The sequence below is a fragment of the Boleophthalmus pectinirostris genome, unplaced genomic scaffold, assembly GCF_026225935.1.
Source record: "Boleophthalmus pectinirostris isolate CB_2022bp ecotype Guang Dong unplaced genomic scaffold, ASM2622593v1 HiC_scaffold_5, whole genome shotgun sequence".
NCBI lineage: Eukaryota > Metazoa > Chordata > Actinopteri > Gobiiformes > Gobiidae > Boleophthalmus > Boleophthalmus pectinirostris.
The window spans coordinates 29,482,500-29,506,484 of record NW_026571404.1 but is presented as its reverse complement, the minus strand read 5'-3'; the positions used below and the strand labels follow the sequence as shown (position 1 = coordinate 29,506,484).

Here is a 23,985-nt window from a genome sequence, read left to right as displayed (position 1 = left end):
ATAGATGAGGTCCTTCTATCCAGTACTTGTCTCTCTTTGTTTGTATTCTTCCATTCTATTGCCCACTTTCTAATCATTTGACATTTTGCTTGACACAGCTTGAAATGTCAAATAATTAGTTTTTTTTCTTTTTTTCCCCTTTTTTTCCAAGTGCAAGTCATTGGTCCCTCTTCGCCTCTGATTCTGATATAGCTGTTCCGCACTGACTCAACAGACTAGCTCACTCAACCGTTTCATATCACTTATCGTTTTTAGAGAGATTTTCAGTCTGGGATGAGATTTTTTTGATTTATCGGTTGCTAAAAAGGTCTTTTGCAGATGAATCCACGGGAAGGCACAAGCTATTGAGTGGAGTGGCAGGTAAGAATGGCTTGGGAGACTAAATGTCAGCGAGCAGGATCCGCCTTGTTGCTTCGGTAATGTAGCAGTGTATGAGCTGCCTGCCGAAAGTAATATTGGTTGTTGGGCTGGCCCCCCAAAATATGAGAAAACCCAATTTGAAAAGAGGAAATTACTTTGATGAAAGAGTGGGAGAGATTTTTTTGGACAACTTCCTTTGAAAGACTGGATCTGCTGTGGCTGTTATAGAGTTACAATAGCAAGAATAGAATTTGGGAACCGCCATAATGTTGAGTCTATGGTTTTTGATAGAAGAAATATGCTGCCTGTAGAGGGACGGACTTTAGCACAGCGGTTTGGGAATGAATAGATAAGACTGGATGGCTTTGAATTATCCATGTTAGGACCAATTTTTGTCTTCTCGAAGTTCTTCAAGTCTTTTTATATCCAATTCATGCTTCTTGGGAGATTACATTTTAACTCGGCATTCTTAAACATTCTGTATTACACAAAATTGAGCTTTAAGCTTTGTTATAATGCTGTTACCTCATCAAAAACATACCTGGACTTGTGTTTTGTTTCATTCAAACATGTTTGTGTAATCCTTTATTATTAGTTGGTCTGCATCTCTAAAACTCAAAATGCTTAGTTCCACCTTGTGATGTCATGAGTGGTAGTTTTCAAGTTAACAACTACCTTTACCTTTTTGTTCAGTAGAGACAAGGAAAATTATAGCATAAATCAGAAAATTGTGTAATATGGGCCCTTTAAAGCCACAGTGTGTTAGTCAGGCTGGCGCTACCTAGTGCCTCCGCTCAGTTTAATTTCTCTCCAGCGACTGGATCAGAAATTGGAATACACTTAGACGGTTCGCAAAAACCCTGGAAGTTCAAGTTGGGACACTAGACAATGAGCGAAGAGCCATACATTCTGTGTTGGCAACAATTCCCCAGATCGAGGATTTAAAGCCGGAACAAAGAGAATGTTTGGTGAATTTTATCAAAGGGAAAGAAGTTATTGTCCTTCTTCCTATGGGATTTGGGAAAAGCTTAATATACCAGTTAGCCCCATTAGCGGCGCATTACATACGTCACACATAAATAGCAGTGATGGGTTAAATAAAAAAAACTACTCGCCTATACTAACAGTATACAGTTACTTTTTAGCCCAAAAGAGTTTCAGCTAGGGCCACTCGATTATGGAAAAATCATTATCACGATTGCTTTGGTCAATATTGAAATCACGATGATTCGAATTATTGTTTTTTCATTACACGATGCATTTATTCAGCATTTCTCTCTCAAAAAGAACACTTTGTTACTGATAACTGACGCAAAACTTTCAAGTTGAAAATAAATACATGCTACAAATATGTACCTTAGAGCAGTTTTGCAATGTATAAAACAAAAACATGAATAAAATATACTTTGAACATGAAATAAGGCATAGAACAATATAACTGTGTTCAAAATAAACTATATATCCAGCTGTTCTACAATCTCTATATAAAAAAAAAAATAGATAGACTTATTTATATAAAAAAAATCCTAAAATAAACTTTGTTAAGCTTTAATAATTTCTCGAAATCATAATCAAAATTCAATTACTGGCACAGCCTTACTTTCAGCTATTTCTCTCTTTCTCATTCGCATTGAAAACCTTTGAAAAACATCTACACAAACCTAACTTATTTGGCTCAGTTAGTCTCTCCTTCTCCTTGTTTCCATGGAAATGTTGTTCCTTTGTCTATAGCCTTCCACTGTATAACATAAAACGCATCTATGTTCCGAAGTATGGTTTTAACTTTCTTTTTCTATGGAATCGTGCTGGATACATACTGTGCTGGGAAACTCTGGAGGCCTGAGGAAGGAAAACTTTATCTACTGTCAAACACTCATATTTTAGTAGTATTATTTCCTCAAGTCTGCCTATGCTCCCACACAAGAGGTTTAGTATAGTCCTTCTGGGTTGGGCTATTGATAACTATGAAGGCCAGTAAAGCAAACTTGCACTGGCATATTGTTTTAGTCCTACAGTTTTCAGTGTATATGTCTTTCCACTCATGTACACTTATTTGACTTTTAGTTTTTCTTGTTTCCATCCATAATGTTGAAGTGCCCTTGACATCGCAACCAACAACAGAAAAACTTTTTGTCATTTCGGGACATTGCAGATATTTTTCATCCACTTTCTCTGTGGCTTTTTTGAAAGTTTCCTGTTCGACTGTTAAACTAAGCAGACAAGGCATGCAACTCTTTGGATTTCTTAACCACTGTCCCCATTTGGCCTGGATCTTTCACTCTTATCTCCTGCATACTGATTACCCATGAAACCGTTTCATCAATTTCTGTGCAAGGACAACAATGCATTTGCCTTTCTATGGCCTTTTTCACCACCCGCTTTGTGCATAGGAGCGGTACAGAGCCTTGAAAGTAATCAATGTGATGGAATCATTATCACTAGACCCGCCGTGACGAAGTGCTCAAAACTCTCTTCTTGCATCGGGCTGCAGGGTCAGTTGTGTGTGGGGAAGAATTTGTGTGCATTCCTCAATGATCTAAAACATGGGCCAGTGACAGTTCCCTTGATTATCTACTGCTGACCATCATTTTAGCACAGAATTCCATAGCTCCTGACCAGGGATGTCGCAATATATATAGCAGGTCATGAGGCGGTGGCTGAGTTTGCATGTTTTACTTCGTGTTTGGGTGGGTTTCTTCTGGGCACTCCCTCATCGATCCAAAAAATGCATAATAGGTCAGATCTTCCAGTACAAGGTCTGGAAATGGGTGTCCACTGCTCCTTACAGGTTTTCCCAGCGGCTTTGAGACATGGGTCAAATGCTGAGTATGAATTTCCCTAAGGCCTAACCTTCCTGTCACTAGTTTTATGAAATCTTTCTGACTGATAAAGTAAAGATAACGTGTCATAAAAAGACACTTTATATTTTACTTCAAAACTTCTCACTATTAAATGTCCTTATATTATGTCCTATATTATGCTAAATGGACTCTTGTTAGAATGTACTTGGAATGTTATTACCTCTCAGAAACATACCAAAACTTGTTTTGTTTCATTCACACATGTTTGCATAACCCTTTTATTATTCGTTGGTCTGCATCTCCAAAACTCAGAATGCTCTGTTCCACCTTGTGATGTCATTAAGTTGTAGTTTTTAAGGCCCTATTTACACGTACATGGGTATTTTTTTTAAATGAGACATTTCCCTTCATTTGTACCCATATTTTACACGTAAATGGTGCATTCACCTCTGAAAACGAATCTTTCTAAAAACTCAAGCTATAGTGGAGATTCTGGAAAACTACGGTTTGGTGTTTGCATGTAAAGTGAGATAAACTGAATTTTAGGAGCTGATGAGCCAAAAGTGTGACCAATGTTTACATTTTGCTGTGATGATGATCATGGAGCATTCAGAGCAGCAGTCACATTTCCTCTGGTGCAAACACTTTTCATGTGTTTATATTTCCACACACAGCTGATGTATCATATCCATGACCAGAGACGTTTGAGCTCAGAGATCAGCAATTTTACCACTTCTTTAACAGATCTGTGGAGAGGCGAGCCCGCTCAGTAATGCATGTTTTTCAAGGTATTTGTGAGTAATACTTACAACTGTAATGAAATAAATGCTACAGGTTTGAATCTAATCCAGGTGCCGCCCAGAGGCTTGGTGTAGTTATGACAGCGCTCAATGGCGTATTTATGCGGGTTGATGTAAACGAAAACTTTTTTGAAAACGATGCTCCATGCACAGTGTTATTTTGGAAAATCGAGGGAGGGAAATATTCGTTTCTTAACATACCTCGCTATGTGTAAACATAGCCTAAATTTGCAGGGTTTGTGTGTTAAACATGTGTGAAAGAAACAAAACACAGCTCCAGATATGTTTTGATGAGGCAACAACATTATAACGGTTCAGAAAATAGAGTAATCTGGATTCTTTAATATTTGTAGTCCTTATGTTTATATTGTGGCCTGTTGTCTTTTTGATTAACCAAATAATCATGACATCCCAACTACTGACAAGTTTCTATCAATGGAGTCAAATGCTGTGTACAAATTGAGCATTCCAGTCTTTGAATACGACTTTTCAATACATGCATTTGAATGGCTGGCTTGAACTCACACCGGGTGGCATCGCAAATGGATACGCTATTTTTTATCCAAGCTTTGTTCCCCATTGCTTCTCTGCCATTGTAACCTCTGCGCTCCCACATAGAAGACTCAGCCGCATGTAAAGCAACAAGGAGACTGTGATCCTTTAAAAAGCCTGTCAAAATCAGCGCCACAAACTTTTCTTGCTCCCTTCACGAGTGTATTTTCGCTGCACACATTTGCATATCCATTTTGATGTTGTTTTGTTGTTTATGTCTCAGGTTGCGATGTGATGTGACCCACTTGCTCATTTCGTTTTGTTGCTATTAATAAAAGGGTACAGCTTTCTAATTGCTACAGAACCATGGAACTCTGAGGAGAACAGCGAGCACACTTGAGGAATTAGCCAAGCCAAGTGAGTCGGCAGCCCTAATTATGCCTAAAGGATTTTGGATTACACAAGGTTATGCATTTTAATAGCCTTTTAGGTTGGTGTTATAGCTTGTATATCCTCAAAGGGCCTGTATTACGCTATTTTCTGATCTATGTTATAAATCATTAACATACCTGGAGTTGTTTTGTTTCATTCCCACATGTTTAACACACACATCCTGCATATTTAGGCTAAGTTCTTCTCTCAAATGGAAAAGAATGTGATGTTGAAATAGCTCTACTGTTCTTCAGTAGAATGAAACAAAACACAACTCCAGGTATGTTTTTGATAGGGTAACAGCATTATACAATATCAATGTTGCCTAATATAGGACCTTTAGAGATGCATTATGTACCTTTTCGTGTAGAGGGTTTGCTACCTGATTGTCTCCATGCTTTGTCTGGAATATTCCATATATCCGATCTATCTGCATTTATTCAATAGCAAGAGTTTTATTAAAAAACAAAACAAAAACAAAAAAAGACTTGTAAAAGATGCATTCTTACTGTGAGTGGGCTCATCTCCCCACAGATCTAACCTGTAACTTGACCTGGTGATATCGTTGGCTTGTCTCCATGAAAATAGATAGATATGCTATACTGTGGAGCATTCAATGTAAAGCAGTAACATCTCCATGGAGACATACAGATGTGAACCGTCCACATAGGGCACCTTTTAAATACAACTACTACAACTATTACTACTACAACAACCACAACTACTCCAACAACTACAGCAACTCCTACAACTATTACTGCAACTACAACAACTACAGCAACAACTACATCTACTACTACAACTAAAACTACTACAACTACTACTACAGCAACTACAACAACTACAACAACTACAACTACTACAACAACTACAACTACTACAGCAACTACAACAACTACAGCAACAACTACAACTACTACTACAACTAAACTACAGCAACTACAACAACTACAGCAACTACAACAACTACAACTACTACAACAACTACAACTACTACTACAACTACAACAACTACAGCAACTACAACAACTACAGCAACTACAACTACTACAGCAACTACAACAACTACAGCAACTACAACAACTACACAACAACTACAACTACTACAACAACTACAACTACTACAGCAACTACAGCAACTACAACAACTACAGCAACTACAACAACTACTACAACTACTACTGCAACTACAACAACTACAGCAACAATTACAACTACTACTACAACTAAAACTACTACAACTACCACTGCAGCAACTACAACAACTACAGCAACTACAACTACTACAGCAACTACAACAACTACAGCAACTACAACTACTACTGCAACTACAACAACTGCAGCAACAACAACAACTACTACTGCAACTACTATAACTACTACTACAACAACAACAACATCTACTACTACAACAACTACTACAACTACCTTTACTACTATTACTACTATTACTATTATACTATTACTACTACTATTATTGTTATTATTTTCATGCAGTGTTGGCACAGTATTTATATGTTTTTCTCCCCAAACTTTGATGGAGTTGATGGTTCAACCCTGAATCCGCTCTGTCATGTTTCCATCATTGCAGTCACAGTATGTACCTTGTTGACACTCTCCTGAAGAAAAATGAAATGGTTCACATGTATCAAGACAAACATGGGGACTTATGAATAAAATATAATATATATATATATATATATATATATATATAATATATATATATATATATATAAAAAAAAACAACTGAAAACCTCTACCGAATCAACAGGCGAGGTAATGATCACTGTTAATCTGAGACGAGAGAAGTTTGATTACATTCTAAATGATAAATGACCAATGAGCTCCTCTGTCTCTCTGAAATAAACAAACCAGACACAGAGACCAGACTGAAATCCTAAATCCTTTGTACAGGATTCAGTCTGGATTTGCCTGGTTAGGTGGCAACAGGAACAATAGAAAACTGTCTTTGCTGTTAGAAAGCCAATGCAGAACGTGAACAAGAACTTTCATACTTACTTGATTTAAAAGTGCATTGTAACTTTTCTGGTGAAGAGTCGGTCAAATGCTTTTCTCCATGTAGATGTTATTGCATTGTCTGGAATGTTTCACAGCGTGCTCTTGAACCTTTTTATCTTCTTGGAGACCAAACTAGACTAAGTTAAAGGCCAGATCTGTGGAGAGGCAACCCTGTTCACTCAGAATTCCTGTTTTTCTAGGTATTTTTGAGCTATAAAACCAGCTGTACTTTAATACATGTAAGGTTGAGCTGTGGAACATTCCAGGCAGAGCAATAACATATCCATAAAAATAAGCAACTAAAAAGTGACTTAGTGCACCTTTAAACATTTCAAACTGCGCTATAGACATTCTTTGCAAATGCTTTCTTTAAAATAAGTTGTCATCATTATCATTGTTAGCTTTGTGATTGTTTTGTTAAAGACGCACATGGATCACGTACAGCAGTATATTAATGGCTGGAAAAAGCACTGATTATCTGCCCAAGTCCTCCCCTGCTACTCTGCTTTCCACAGCGAACTTTAAACCAACATTATTGCTTTTAATTAGTTTACATTAGCCATTGGAAGTCATTTTAGAGATAATTATAGCTATTGTTTATGTTAAGAGTCGACCTTACAATTAGTGACCGTTTGCTATGTGAACGTTTCCTCAGGCTGTAAGTACGCAAATGAACCTCATGATGGTAGGTTAAAATAGACTCCCATTATTTTTAATAAGTTAATTAAGATATGTGTTTATTCACAGCATTTAGCCTATTTATAATAATCCTTCGACAGCCTGCTATGCCCGATCCAGATCTGTCCAGATAAATCCAGATCTTAGACTTAGACAAACTTTATCGATCCACAAGGGAAATTATTTGGACGTAGTAGCTCACACATCACAATATATTATAATAATCGAGCAAAAATATATTGGTAATAATAAATTCTTAATAAGTTGCAAAAATAACAAGACACTGGTGTCAAATAAGGAATAATTATAAAAATGTATAATACAATATACCGTATTTTTCAGACTATCAGTCACACTGGACTATAAGTCACACTTTTATTTTATAAAATCAGAGACCAGACACCGACATTTCATCTGGAAAGGCAAGTTATAGTAATAATAGAATAGAGAAGCACAGACTGAAAAGGCGCCTGGTATGTTAACATAACATATGTACAGTTATTCAGATAACTAGACTATAAACAACATAACAAGTTTACCAAACTCTCCATCTCACTCTAAATCACTAAATCCATTGAATTCTTCATCCTCGATGTCACTTCTGAACTTTTCCGGAGGTAAACAGAGCGCCGCTTCCTCTTCTGCGTAGCTGTCGTAAGACTCGGCATCAGCTCCTGTTAGAATTACTAAAGCCTTTCTGAATCCCGACAGGACGGTTTCGGTTATCACTGAAGTCCAGGCTTTGTCGATCCATCCAATGACTTCCAGGAAAGTTGCATGGAGCACCCTCCCGATTACCGTGAAGCTGTGTTCTCCATCCCTGCCTTCCGTCAATCCCTTACAAGTTTCTCACTCACTCCAAACCTTCTCTCTGCTGCTCGATTACTGTTTTCGGCTGCATATTTTGCTACTTGCAGCAGGACAGAGGCTTTTTCTGCAGGAGGCTTGTGCAGTAAATGGCGAAGTGACAGTGGTACAGAAGTAATAGGAGTAGCAGATACTGACTCACAAGCCTAGAGCGCCCTCACGTGGCTGTCAGTGTGAAAATGTTCATATATAATTCGCACCGGAGTATAAGTCACAGGACCACCCAAACCATGAAAAAACTGTGACTTATAGTCTGAAAAATACAGTAATACAAGTATAAATAAAAAATAATTATATATATGTGTGTGTGTGCGTATGTGCGTGCGTGCATGTGTGTGTATATGTGCGTGTGTGTGTGTGTGTGTGTGTGTGTGTATATGTATATATGATATCTCTCAGCTATATACAAGAGATCTTAAACTAAGGTCAAAAGGTACCTAGGTGGCTGAAGGATTAGCCTACGTTTCTGTTCTTTTTTTGTCCCCCTTTTTTAAGCCAAATGTTCTGCTTTGTGTCTGGATTTAATTATTACCTACCTATGCATTTTATAGTCTGAAAATTGCATTACCACGCATTTTGCTGTTAGATTTGCCTTGACAGCAAAACTCTGGCCTCTAAAAGTTGTGTAACATGCTCATAAACTCATCACAGTGAATAATTATGATGTTCAGAATGCATAAGAGAAGAGAGGAATAACTCTGGACCTCTGCAAACCATTTAAAGTGAATTAGTTCTGTTTTTCCCATTTTTAAGACAGTAAAAATCAGATATAGTACTCAGCTGGAGTTTTTTGTTCTATTTTTTTCTTTTTCATTTAAACTCAATTTTAAACTAGTTCAAAATCATCTCCAGTACCATTATGCAAATAGCAACTTATCACTCCTCATCTAACGCCTTTTTGACTATTAGCAAACCCCACACAACACAGAATCCACTAAAAATCCACTAAAAGAACACCTTCTATTGTTTGTATTCATTGCCTGAGGATATGCACCAAAGTTTTACTCAGTTGTTCCCTCCCAAACAACAATGATTAGAATTTCAACAGCCCCACCATCTATCTACCTATCCCAGAGAATGTGGCAGGTGCGCATTAGCTGACGACTCCGGGCATGCATATTTGATGGTTTGCTCCTGACGGCAGGTGCGGGGTGGCGGTGTTTGGGAGAGCAGCAGGCAGGCAGGGACAGGGGATAGCGGTGAGTGTTGACGCGGTGTCATGCTTCGTGCCTCTCTGATTACGCGTCATGTAAGAGGATACCAGCTGACGCCATAGTGATAAATGGGAGCAGGAAGAGCTCTGGTAGACTGGGGTATCGGGACAATATAGGGAGTTGTAGTCTTTTTTCTGACAGATGTATTTGTGTTAGTGTTGTCATAGTAAAGTTACAAATTGGTTTTGACACCACCATAACATTGGTTTATTTAAAGGTCCTATATTACACAAAATTGATTCTTGTGAGCATTAAGTCATGTTTTAATGTTGTTTAATGTTGTTTCCTCATCAAAAACATACCTGGAATTGTGTTTTGTTTCATTCCCACATGTTTGCACCTTATGATGTCTTGTAGTGGTAGTTTTAAAATTATAGCTTCTTTTTATCTTTCATTCAATAGAGATTGTCAATACTAAGTCTCAACAAAATGCTGGTAGACACTGCCTTATGAAGAGAGGAGCTAACTACAATGAAACTACTCTGAAACTAACACACCTATTGTTTACAGTTTCTGTAGTTAGCTCGTTCTATTGAACTTGCAGTGTGGAGTCATATTAGTATAATCATTCAGGCCCATAATGGGTGCTTTCACGCATCTGGGCCTGACCTGGCTATCCCTATTGTTTTCTTTGTTTTGATTTAGGTTTGAGAATGGGGTTGTAAATAGGAGAGAAAAGATGGAGACCAAGATCTGTAGTGTAATGTGGAAATGTACAGCAGACTGACTATTCCTCTCTTGTCTGAGTTGGTGCATCCTCTTATGAAGTGGCTGTTTTGTGTTTTGTGAACTAACTATTGACTAGTGACATCTCCACCTAAAAGCCATGGGGCACTTATTTGAGGATAGTGAGGTACAGATTTTAGCCAGAGAAAAGAATTGGTTTGAGAGGGGAGTTAAAGAGGCTATTTTTGTTAAGAAAGCAAATCCTTCCTTGAACAGAAATGGAGAGCTTAGACATCATTTGTCTCCTATTTACAAGTTCATCTTCAAACCTAAATCAAACCAAACAAAGAAAACAATAGGGGTAGCCAGATCAGGCCCAGAGGTGTGAAAGTACCCATTATAGCCCTGAATGGTTATGCTAATATGACTCCGGCCCAGTGCAGTTCAATAGGCTTATCTAACAAATAGAAACTATAAACAAGTAGGTGTGTTGGTTTCAGAGTAGTTTCATTGTACTTAGCTCCTCCCTTCAGGAAGATATAAGGAAGTGTCCACCAGCAGTTTGACCAGAACTGAAGAAGCAGCTTGGATGTGCTGTGAAACATATTGCACCAAAATAAGCTTTTGTCTAGTTGACAAATTGAATTTCTTCTTTTGCCATGGATTCTACCTGGACGACTGAGGGATTTTACACGCCAGGTCTGAAATCATCCAAATGATTCTAGTGAAGGTGTATGATTCCTGTATCACCACATGACATCATAATGTTGACTGTTTCTGTTTGAGAGAAGAATATCTCAGTTTATATATGCAGGGTTTGTGTGTTAAATGTGCTGAGTGAGACAAAACACAACTCCAGGTCTGTTTGTGATGAGGAAACAACATTATAACATTATATAAGATAAGGAAATATCATAATATGGGCCCTTTAAGCATTTAGACTGATTTAACCTTGTAAATCATGAGTTTAACATAGCTAATTTGCTCACTTCCCTTTCTTCTTTTGTTCCATATAAATTGTTGTTATGTAAGTAAAGTACAGCCCATAATATATTGTTTTTCCTCATCAGAAAAATCAAGCTGACATGATATTGCCATGACGTCTCTTGCTTGTGTCATTTTCTCAGATGGTAAAGAGTTTATTGGCAGTAGGGGGTGCGCATTAGCGGATCTGTTTTCCTAAACCCTGTTCATCATTTAGCTGCCACTCAAGTTGACAGTTCCTAATTCCTCCTGTTTAGTCAAAGATGCTTTCTTTTGATGCTAATTAGTCTCTGTGACAGTCATCAGGATACAGTTCACAAATGAGATGACAAAACTGACAGAATTTAGCTCCAAATATTTCAACATGCTTTCTATACTGAATATTTGATAAGTGAATATATGACATTGTGTTATATTATTATTTCTACTCTTTGCATTATATCAGTCATCATTTTCAGATTGTATTTTAAAGCTGCATTGTGTATCTTTTCTTGTTGAGGGTCTGCCACCTTCTTGTTTCTAAGGATATGTCACTGCTTTTTCTGTAATGTTCCACAGTATGACACTAAACAGCTTAACCTTACATGTATTCAGTTACAGGTGGTTTTATCGCTCAAAATACTTAGAAAAACAGGAAGTCCGACTCTTTTGGGGTTGTATTTCCACAAATCCGACCTATAACTTTGTGTCATTTGGTCTCCACGAAGATAGAAAGCTTTAATACCATGCTGTGAAACATCCCAGACAAAACATTGATATCACCACAGAGAAAAGCATTTGTCAGACCCTCCACCAGAAAAGTTACACCTTTAAAACCAGGGGGGGCAGGGCCTTCTCTGTGGTAGCTCAGACTTCCTCGTCTGAACAACCAGCACAGTGGAGTGTTTTAAGTTTCATCTTAAGACCCAGTTTTATCGTCTGGCATGAGTTGTGTGGTGTTGCATCTGAGCATTTATTCTGTCTAGAGCTGCAAGATTAATCACAATAGAACCAAAATCTGAATATGAATGGAAGTCTGCAATCTTTTTAAGTACCATAATTCCCTCCATGAATAACATCATATCCTTTCTTATTCTACATAAAACTGCTAACTCTGTAGTGTAGATTTGTACAAACATGTCAGTTGTTATTTCAGTCTTTTTGTTAATTCTTCTGGACATGTTTAAAATGTGAACTTTGAACAGAATTCAGAACATTTTATATCCTGCAAATAAAAGTGATTTAAAGGGACAGTTTTTGGACATAGGACCTAATTTCCTAGTTAGCCAGAGTGTTGGAGACGTGTGGAGACACTTTTTTAAATATTCCATCCAGTCCTTGTATTTGCAAAGGTTGCTGGTGTTAGGCTAGTGCATGTCAATGGCCATAGTTAGCCTGAAAATAAAAACAGTCTTTCCCACTCCACAAAGCACCCGAAGCAAATCTATTATTACGCCAGACTGTCGATGTAAATGTCTGTGTTGATAGAATAATGTTTGAAATAAAACTAACCTTAATTTAATCGCATGAATCGTTGCATGTTGAGGGACTATTTTCTCATATATCAGTCCGCCGCTGCCAAACTTTCTATTTACTATTCTATTTACTTCTAAAATTATTCTATCGACAGAGACATTTACATCGACAGTCTGGCGTTATATTTCCTTTGTCTTGCGTGCTTTGTGAAGTGGGTAAGACTGTTTTTAGTGTCAGGCCAACTATGGCCATTGACATGCACTAGCCTAGCACCAGTGACCCCTGCAAATACAAGGATTGGATGGAATATTTTAAAAAGTGTCTCCACATGTCTCCAACACACTGGTTCACTAGGAAACTAGGTTCTATGTTCAAAACTCAGAAATGTCTCCTTAATCTGAAAAAAAATTATAAGTCTGACTGTGTTTTACCTGCAGCAAATTGGACCTCGTTCATGAATGTTTTCTTAAAAAAACATTTGTAACTTCCAGTTTAAGAAGATGCTAAGAGAACTCTGTCAGATTCACAACATTCTTTTATGCAGCCAAATTCCTTCTTAAACTAATCTGCCTTGCATTTATTCAACTACAGGTGTTATTTATCACTCAAAACTTGATTAAAAACATCCTTTGTGAGTCTCCACAAATCTAACCTGTAATTTGGTTTGCAAGTCTCCATGGAGATGCTTAAGTTTATGGCCATACTGTGGAACATTCTAGGCACATCTCCATGGAGACAAGCAGGTTATGGACACTCCACCAGATGAGTTACATGGTGCACCTTTAAGAAACAAAATACATTTCTGGGTGTTTTCGAGAAAGGGGCAATATAACTTTAAAGCGTTTGAAGTGTAATTGTGCATGATATGTGTTTTTTAAGTATTCACTTTATTCACTTTATACCTTTGTTTAGAATCTTACCTTGAATCAGCTCTTTTTGTTGTCACCTCAAATTGTTTTAATTACATAGAGGAAAAAGTCAATAGTGTAATTTCCAGAACTCGAGAACATCAATTGCAATCTTATCTATTTTTTATATCTACTTTACCTGTAATTTTGAATATGTCAAGCTATTGGTTTCCCTAGAATTAAAAAAAAAAAGACTGATATATCCAGCAACAGAAATCAATATAGGCTTTAATTATTAAGAATCTCTGCTTTTCTTCTGTTACTTGTTTTTCTCGTGGATCTCTTCAGGTAAAGGTTTCATTGTTTCTTCTCTCCATTTCTCCTCCTCTCTTTTTCTCTTTCTGCTGCACTAACCTGACTCTGCAGACTGGATGTACGATGGTAAGAAGCCAGCTGCTCTTCACTCTTCTCCTTTATTTCAGTGTTTTATACTTGACCCATTGGCCCCGTCTGCTCCTTTGTCTCCACACATCTGCTTGAGTCCATGCACCAAAGGAAAAAAGAAATATTGCATCAGTTAAAGGGCTCATATTACACAATTTTCTGATCTGTTACAATGTTTCATCATCACAAACATACCTGGAGCTGTGTTTTGTTTCATTCACACATGTTTAACACACAAACACTCCATATTTAGGCTGTGTTCTTCTCTCAAAACAAAAAATACTCCTGTTCTACCTTGTGATGTGAAAGAAATGCTCCACTGTGTTTTAAAACGGCATACACCTTCAATAGAATCATTTGGAATTGCCAATCTCTACTGAACTAAAGGTAAAATATAGCTGTTAACTACCACTTTGTGACATCACAAGGTGGAACAGAGCATTTTGAGCTTTGGAGACATAGCCAGATGAATAAAAAAAGTTACTCAGATATATGGGAATAAAACACAACACAATTCTGGGTATGTTTTTGATGAAGTTACAACATTATAACATGGCTTCAACTTAACAAGAATCATGTTATTAGGTTCTTTTTTCAGACCAAGACTTTGTTTTCATACCTGACCATTTAGACTGTTCACTAGCGGTCTTCCTCAGAGTGGTCACGTGATGTTGCTGTGACATGTCCGGTCAAACTGATTTTGGTGCTGTCTTTTTATGGGAGGATGCAGGATGACAGCGCCATCTGCAGTCCGACTTCCTCAGGACAGTATCCCAGGTGTGTGAGAGTAAAAAAGCCCCCTTGTCCCAGTTTATACTCCCTGTTTTTTCACTCTCACACACCTGGGATACTGTCCTGGGGAAGTGGGACTGCAGATGGCGCTGTCATCCTGGTCTGAAAAAAGAACCTAATAACATAAATTATTGAAAAAATTACAGAACAGAAGAAATGTACCTCATTGGACTATTAACAAGAATTAATTTTGTGTAATATAGGACCTGTAAAAAAAATCATAAAGACAAAATCTAAATTTGTATTCAGATGGAGCTCTAAACCACACAGTACCATCCCTCCCTCCTTCTCTCCTCTCCACGCCTCCTGTCATCTCCTCTCCACCTCCAGGCCTGCCCCATCTGCTGCTGTCTGTCAGACTGCCATCACCTGCTCCCCTGTCCTCCTCTGTCCCCTCTGTGCCTGTATCTCCTCCCAGCTCTGACCCCCATGTGGATTGCACTGCATTCAGCCTCATATTTTTGCTCCATAAAGTCACTGCTCACAAAAGAAATATGCCAGTAAGACTAGTCTTTTTTTGGATTGATTAAAGGTACATTATGTAACTTTTTTGATGGATTGTATGCCAGCTGTTTGTCTCCATGGAGATGACACTGCTTTGCTTGGGATGTATTCATGAACCCAAGCATACGCATAGTAAATTTCAGGTGTTTTGTTGATCAGAAATACAGTGAAAAACCTGCTTCCTGTGAGCAGCATCTCCTCTCCACAGATCTGACATGATCTGGTGGTGTTTCCATGCTCATAAATACATAAATGAGCTTAATGCCATACTGTGGATTATTCTAGGCAAAGAGATAATAAGGAGACAAGTTCATTAGAAAAGTTACACAATGATGCACAATGTTGAACTTATCTGTCTTAATAACAAAGAGTTGTATAGTTTGCATCAAGTTTGCAGACAGCCTTAACAGTGCTAGTTCAATTCTGTAATTTTGGATATGGATTAGAGTTAATGATACATTGACACATAAATAAAATGATGTTATGGTAATGTAAAAATCAAACTTTTGCTTTTGTCTTGACAGAATGCACTCTAGACCGGGGAGGCAATCCTGCAACTTTGGTGAGCATCAACGAGGAAAGCCCCAATGGTAAGTTCAAAGATCAGTTACTCTTCACTTTTGCTGTAACTTATTGAGTTGTAAACTGTGCATTCAAACTGGCCCTGTGAAAGGCTGGCTGTTGTTATCAGTTTTGTGCAGTTTGATATGATGTTGTTTTTTTCGTAAGCAATATTTTATATAGTTTGGAAGTAGTTCTGACTGCAGGCAATGCAAAATGCTGCAAAATCTAAGAACAGACATCATAAATTCATATTATTACAATAAATTTTGCCTCACATTCAAATAATGTACATTTTACACCCCAGCCATTAATATTCAGCTCATAACTGCGGCCATGCCTCAATAGAAAGTCAATTCAGATTCAAATAGCTGCTATAAATGAGTGCAAGGTTGATTTGAAAATAACCAGATTTTGATTTGAGCTGTAACAGAACTGTACATGGGACAATCTGTCATTGTTAGTGTTATTTGTGAAGACTATTCCACAGATTCACCCCTTGGAATGACAGTCTGAGCTGTATGTTCTGGTGATCATAGACAGGTGGTTTTTCTGTGGTCCATCACCAGGTTACCTCTGGCTTTGGCTCGTGTGGTACTTTTCTAAATGGTCTTTATATTTAAAGGGACAGTCCAGAATTTTGGACATAGGATCTCATTTCCTAGTGAGCCAAAGTGTTGGAGACGTGTGGAGACACTTTTTAAAATATTCCATCCAGTCCTTGTATTTGCAGAGGTCGCTGGTGCTAGGCTAGTGCATGTCAATGGTCATAGTTAGCCTGTCACTAAAAACAGTCTTACCCACTTCACAAAACACCTGAAGCAAATCTGTTATTACGCCAAGCTGTTGATGTGAATATCTGTCTATAGAATAATTTTAGATGTAAAACCAACCTTGCATTTGAAGGATTTATGTCTGAGCAGCAGCGGCGAGTTGTACTTTCTGACAGAAAGTTTGGCAGCGGTAGATTGATATCACCTAGCACCTACCTTGCCGGCAAAGTAAAATTCCACTGCTGCTGAGAAAATAGTCCCTCAACATGAGACGATTCATGTGATGCAAGGTTAGTTTTATTTCAAAGATTATTCTATCAACACAGACATTTACATTGACAGTCTGGTGTAATAATAGATTAGCTTCAGGTGTTTTGTGGAGTGGGTAAGACTGTTTTTAGTGACAGGATAACTATGGCCATTAACATGCACTAGCCTAGCACCAGCGACCTCTGCAAATACAAGGACTGGATGGAATATTTTAAAAAGTGTCTCCACACGTCTCGAACACTCTGGCTTACTAAGAAATTAGGTCTTATGTCCAAAATTCCGGACTTTCCCTTTAATATACTCCTACAATGATGGGAAGGCAAGATCATTTAAATCAGACATACTCTTAAGGTTAATCATGTTGTTCACTTCCAAGAGTCTAAGCTTTTTCAGATATTAATAAAAGGTAAACCATTCTTGTAAATTTCTGTTTTCACCTTCCCCCATCTCTGCCCATGTCCCTGGTCTTACTTCCCATTATTGAAGACTCCAGGTCATGCATGTAGTGTTAAAAATCTTGCATGGACATTTCTCAACAATGGGAACACATAGTGGATAATCTGTCTTGCTTCTGTGAACTGCCACTATGGAGTTTTGAACAGGAAGCCACTTGTCCCATCTCTATTATTAAGCTGTTAAGCTGTTTTAGATCAATACTGCAGCTCATAATTAACTAAATATAAAATTACGATCTAATGCTTCTTGTAGTTCAATACTAAGAATCTAAAAAGAATCATCTATATAGACTTCTTTTTCAAATGAACCAATGCCGCTTTAGTTCATTTCTTTATGAAAACACACAAACTTATGAGCACACCTTCTCTGTATTTATCAAAAAGTGATACACAGGCGTAGTTTTTTGATAACATAACTCAATGCCAGCCCCAAATCATTTGCTTTTTCAGACTATCAGCCTTATCTTGCTTTTATTAAAAACTGTCTGTGCGGCTCTATCCTCAGTCCACACATGGCTTTTGGCGAATTGTCAGTTTTATGCCTTCTGCTTCTGAGGCTATTTATTTTGACTGGACTTTTCCATCATTTCCTCCATCGTCTGTAAGCACTATTAATAATGAACCACTCCAGGCTACACTAGCTATAAACGCATGTGTGACCCAAGATATTTCTGCTCTTGAGTAAGCCACGTACACGGGCTGTGTTGAAAAAATACAAAATCTGTTTTATTTCATTATTTAGAGCAACGCACAAATGTAACAGGTGGTGAGATTGATGGAGACAGTACAGGAAAAACAAGTGTTGTACCAAAACCATGTTAAAGCTGCATTGTGCCACTTTTCTGTCAAATGCTTTTCTCCATGGAGATGTTCTGTAATTTCCGGACTCTAAGCCGCAACTGTTTTCTCACACTTTGAACCCTTTGGCTAATACAACGATGCAGCTAGTATATGTACGGGTTATTTGTTTGGCACATTGTCCATTCATATATACGGTCTCTGGTTAGGCAACAAAGGGGACCTGACGCAAAACAGTGCGCCGCGGGACACATTTTGAAAGCTCATTGCGGGTGGGAGCTTGACTGCACAATGCAGGAGCGGGCGGTGGGATGATAAACTGCAGTCCTGCAAACAAAATATGAGTGTAAAGTAAAATATACAAATGATGAATGTTTGCCTATCATACATCATTTGTATGATAGGCATTGTATATTATTTGGCATTAAGAAAAACATTTTAAACAGCCTAAATTTGCAGATGTGGACTAATCTCGCACACATTTTAGACCAGGGGTGTCAAACATACGGCCAGGGAGCCGAATCCGGCCCTCCAAGACCTTTAATCTGGCTCTCGGCTGATTTTCTACTAAACTATTTTAAAGATATTTTCTATTAAAATATTGGTAATTTTCTGCGCTGCTTAGCATAGCAGCGTCTCCAGTGTGTCTGTGCGAGGACACCTCCCACCAGAGCAGCACAAACGATGACTCTTTCCAAACACTCTTAAAGGAAAGTGTTGACCGTGACACCCTCATCAGCAAAATGTCAAAAATGAGAAAAGTGGACGCCAAGTGCAGGATTTTGCAAGAAAAATTGAGTTATTCCTATTTGCATACAAGTTATTGTTAAAACATTGTGTTGAAATTGCATTTTTCTTAAAGTTTCAGATTCATATTATTATAATATTTTGTAAAAGAAAGATTTAAAAAAGATTTATGTAATAGATTTGTTTTTCTCTGCACAAATATTTTAATTTATTGCTATTTTTGGGGAATATATGCCATGAGTTTTCTGATCCGGCTCCTTTGGGATCAAAGTAGGTTGTATACAGCCCCAGGACCAAAATGAGTTTGACACCCCTGATTTAGACAATTCCTTTCCACTTCTCCGTGTTTGATAGAGCCTAAGAAAGCAAACCTCCCCATCTTGCTGGACTTGCGGACGGGAGCGGGACAAAATATTGTAGATGGGGTGGGAGTGGGAATAAAAATTACAATTCTTTGTGGGAGCGGGCGGAAGCGGGACTGAAAATTCTGTCCCACGCAGACCTCTATTTGGCAACACTGCAAATGCGCGTGCAGCCTGAGTGCAGAAAGTTCCACTATCTGTGCATTTAACATGAAATTACAACATTAGCTAGGGCTGTTGTCAGTGCACTAAAACTATTTGCTGTGTGATAAAATAAGTTATGATGCTTAATTAACATTAGTGAGGGGGATACGTCTTACCCGTATGTGTAAATGACGAGAAGAATCATCTCAAACTTCAGTAGCCGGACATCCACTCATACCTGATTGACAGAAATAGCCCAGCCCCTGAGAGAGTCTGAAATCTGCTGAAATCCTCCAAGACACTGACATGATCCCAAACTGGACAGCGGCTCTTTCTGCAGGAGACATGCACTATAGAGTGCGAGGAGAGACGCGGGCGATGAGCTGAGGAAGATGCACATTTGATTGTGTTTTGAACAGGTTTTTTTTGCACTTCATACACACACCCTCCTCATGTAAAACACAGGAAGAAATGCAGATGATGCGGCTTTTAAGTTAAAGGCAATTGATGTGACTGTGGAAGAAGGAAATAGAGATGGTGAGACTTTGGCGATGACAGCTTGAAGAAGTGACTCAATGCAAAAAGATGACAAAAGCTTTCAAAGGCAATAAAAGCAGATGGCCCTTGATGGCACTTGAAGACGTGGACACCTGTGGCTAACAGACAGGTGTGGCCTATATATGTACTTTTTTTTTTCTTTTAAAATTCAGATGATGCAGCTTATATTCAGGTGCCCTCAATAGTCCGGAAATTACTGTACTTGCTTTGTCTGGAATGCTCCACAGTATGGTATTAAACCTTTCTGTTTTCATGGAGACCAAACGATAAAAAGATTAGTTAGACGTCAGATCTGTGGAGAGAGAACCCCACTCACAGTCAGATTGCCTGTTTTTCTAGGTGTTTTTCTAGGTCTGTCTTAATTATTTGACCATAATTAAGACAGAGCTGTTCAATGTCAAACTGTGTGGAACATTCCAGGCAGAACAGTGAAATAAACTGGTGATGGACCCCCAACCAAAAAACTTACATGGTGCATCTTTCAAATAGTAAACTAGGATAGAGAAATGAGTAAGATACAATTAAAAGTTTATTGACTATAAACAGATGCTGAGAGGAAGAGAGGTCAGATATTAGATGGTTCTACCGCTGTGATTTCTGAAGTGATTTAAACAGATTTAAACAGAAAGAAATATTTGAAGCAACGTTGTGTAACATTTCTGGTGAGGGATACATGGAGATAATCAGGTAAAGCTCCAACGTGGACCATTACAGACAAAGGAAAGTAAAGTTATGAGTCAGGTCTGTGGAAAGGCAAGCCCGTTCATAGTAAGAAGACCTGTTTTTTATGTATTTTAGAGCTCCTAATGAAAAAGTGTTTTTACTTTAGTTTTATTTATTAGTCAAATGTTACACTGTGGATCTTTAAATTTGCTTTTTTATTTAAAATACACATTGTGCAAGTTATAAATGAAAGTTGTACAATTTTTCTTTTACTTTTTACATTTGCTCCCATCTTATTTTGGGAATAAGGAGTGTTGTAAAATGGCCAATAAGTAGCTGTGTTCAAGTGTAGCAGGACTCACTGAGGCATAAAGCAGACCTGTGCTGCTCCATTGGCTCAGGTCACTTCTCCTCTTCTCTCTCTCTGTTCCCGTTATCTATCTATCTGTCTCTGTCCTCTCTCTTTGTGTACCCCCGCCCTCTCTTTCTCTCTCACACACACTCTCTCACCCTCACCCTTTCTCTCACTAAAGCCTAAAGCAAGCTTGTGCAAGTTGATTGGCTCAGGTCACTTCTCTCTCTCTTTCTCTGTTTCCCCTCACTATCTATCTATCCGTCTCTTCTCTCTCGTTCTCTTTGTCTTTGCGCTTCCCTCTCTATCTTTCCGTCTCCATCCTCTCCCTCTCTCTCAATGCCCCACTTCTCTCTCTTCCCGTCTCTGTCGCCCCTTTCTCTCTCTCACTCTTTCCTTCCTCTCTATCTGTCCGTCTGTGCCCTTCCTCCCTCTCTCCCTCACCCTCTTTCTCACTGAAGCATAAAGCAAACTTGCGCAAGTCGATGGACTCCGGTCACTTCTCCTCCGTCTCTCTCTTTGTTCCCCTTCTATATGTTCTTTTCTCCCCTCCTCTCTACCTATCTATCTCTCTCTTTCTCCCGCACCCCTCTCTCCGTCCTCTCTTTCCTCTTGCCCTCCGTCACCCGTACCCACTCTCTGCAGCTTTTCACCGTGTTTGCCATCTGCATTTACTCTGCAGTGCCGATGGAGAAGCCTGTTCGTGCTCACAGAGAAAATGTGAAATGCATTTGCCTAAAACACGTCTTGATGTTACTTGCGCAGTATTTCAGCAGCCATTCCCCAAATAGTTCAGGTGCGATTATCTTCTCTTCAGTTTTCCGTATTGAACATGCTGATACACATTAGACACATGAGTCATATTTGCATGGTTATTTTTTTTTTTTTACAGCAAGATGTTCTGCTGGAGGTTTACAAGGGTCTTGTGTCTTCAAATATGTTATTGCTTTGGCATTGAAAATATCATCATCTCCATGGAGACAAGCAGGAGATGTCAGCAGGCTAGTTACAGGTCAGATCTGAGGAAGAGGTAATCCCACTCATATTACATAACATGTTTATTTCTATTTTTTAGCAACACCCATGTTTCAGTAAGTCTGCATATGTAGGCTGTTTTGCTCTTATTTTCCGCAGTATGACATTAAATTTACCGTTCTCCATGGAGACTACTAGAGTGGGCTGCCAGGTCATGTTATAAGTCACATCTATGGAGAGCGAGCCCCGTTTATTGTAAGAATGTGTGTGTTTTTTTTTTTTTTTTCAAGATATTTTAAGGTAGGCTGGAACGTAATGTAACTGTTGAACATTCAGAAAACATCACCATGACACAAGCAGGTGGCAGACTCTCCACCGGAAAAGTTGCATAGTGCAGCTTTAAAGTTCCTATATTATGCAAAATTTAATCTTGTCAGCTTTCAAGGAACAGTCCAGAATTTTGGACATAGGACATAGGACGTGTGGAGACACTTTTTTAAATATTCCATCCAGTCCTTGTATTTGCAGAGGTTGCTAGGGCTAGGCTAGTGCATGTTAATGGCCATAGTTAGCCTGCCACAAAAAAACAAAAAAAAACAGTCTTACCCACTCCATAAAGCACCTGAGGCAAATGTATTATAACATCAGATTGTCGATGTGAATGTCTGTGTCAATAGAATTATTTTAGAAATAAAACTAACCTTGCATTTGAAGGATGTATGTCTGAGCAGCAGCAGCGAGTTGTACTTCCTGATAGAAAGTTTGGCAGCGGTGGACTGATATCACCTAGTACAGGGGAAATTGAGTTTGTATAAGAGCCATGGCAAGCCTTAGATGAGGTACAATTAGATGCCTATAAAACATAAACCATTATCCATTTATTAGTGTACAAAGTTAGAAATCAAAATGATACATGTACAATGGTAAAAGGCATTTAACTTATTCAGCATAATGCATGTAATTCAGACTTCCCTTGACGAGCTACTTGGAAGGGGGTGGAGAGCTACCAGTAGGTCCCGAGCTACAGGTTGGAGACCCCTGACCTTGCACCTATTTTTACCTGCAAAGTAAAATTCTGCTGCTGAGCAAGGTTAGTTTTATTTCAAACATTATTCTATCAAAACACACATTTATATCGATAGTCTGGCGTAATAATAGTAGGGGTGTCAAATTATCGCGTTAATTGCGATTAATTAATTACAGTCATATTTAGCGCGTTATGTTTTTTAATCGCGTTAATCTCATTTTTAATCTCTAAATTTACAGTTTCTGTATGCGAGTTGCTTTATTATAAAATCTGTTTTTATGTGTTGTTGGGACAACAACACACACACACACACAAAAAACACATTCATTATTTTTTTTTCGGTAATTCCACTCATTGCCGGAAACCCACACAAAACGCGCGCAGTAAGAGCGATGTAAACGTCATGTTAACGTTTGCCGCGTTAGTCGCACAATGGACGAGGTCGAAGAGCCAGTAGAACAGAGGCAGCAGCGCACAGGTAAAAACACATTCGTGTCTTGGAAATTCTTCTCCTGACGTGAAATATAAAAGAAAATAACAAATATAAAATCGCCTACAACTTAAATGTCACTGGTGAAAACAACCTGCATAGGCTCATGATGTTTGCACTACTGTCCTATACACACACAAACACACACAAACACACACAAACACAAACACACACAAATGCACACAAACACAAACACACACAAACACAAACACACACCTTCATCATCGTCATTAACCTGAGAACGTGTGGACCACGTTTCCTTCCATAGTTACTGCGCGGACACCGACGTGCTCCCGTGCGCCGCGTACGTTTTCTCGCGTACGCTGCGTAAACCGCGCTTCCTCCTGTGCGCCTCTAAACCAGAACTAACACCAAGACTAAAACCAGGACTAACCCAGTCCAGGACTAAACCAGGACTAAACCAGGACTAAAATCAGAACTAAAACCAGTGATC

General features: G+C 38.5%; 1 protein-coding gene across 1 annotated transcript in view; it reads left to right on the top strand.

Annotated features, from left to right (window-relative positions):
* The window catches only part of pcdh15a (protocadherin-related 15a), a 412,089-nt gene that overhangs the window by 34,693 nt on the left and 353,411 nt on the right, over positions 1–23,985 (top strand). Inside the window, exons 2-3 of the mRNA XM_055162873.1 lie at positions 14,043–14,057; positions 15,881–15,946. Of these exons, the coding sequence (XP_055018848.1) occupies positions 14,043–14,057; positions 15,881–15,946 (81 nt within the window). The remainder of the gene's footprint in view (positions 1–14,042; positions 14,058–15,880; positions 15,947–23,985) is intronic.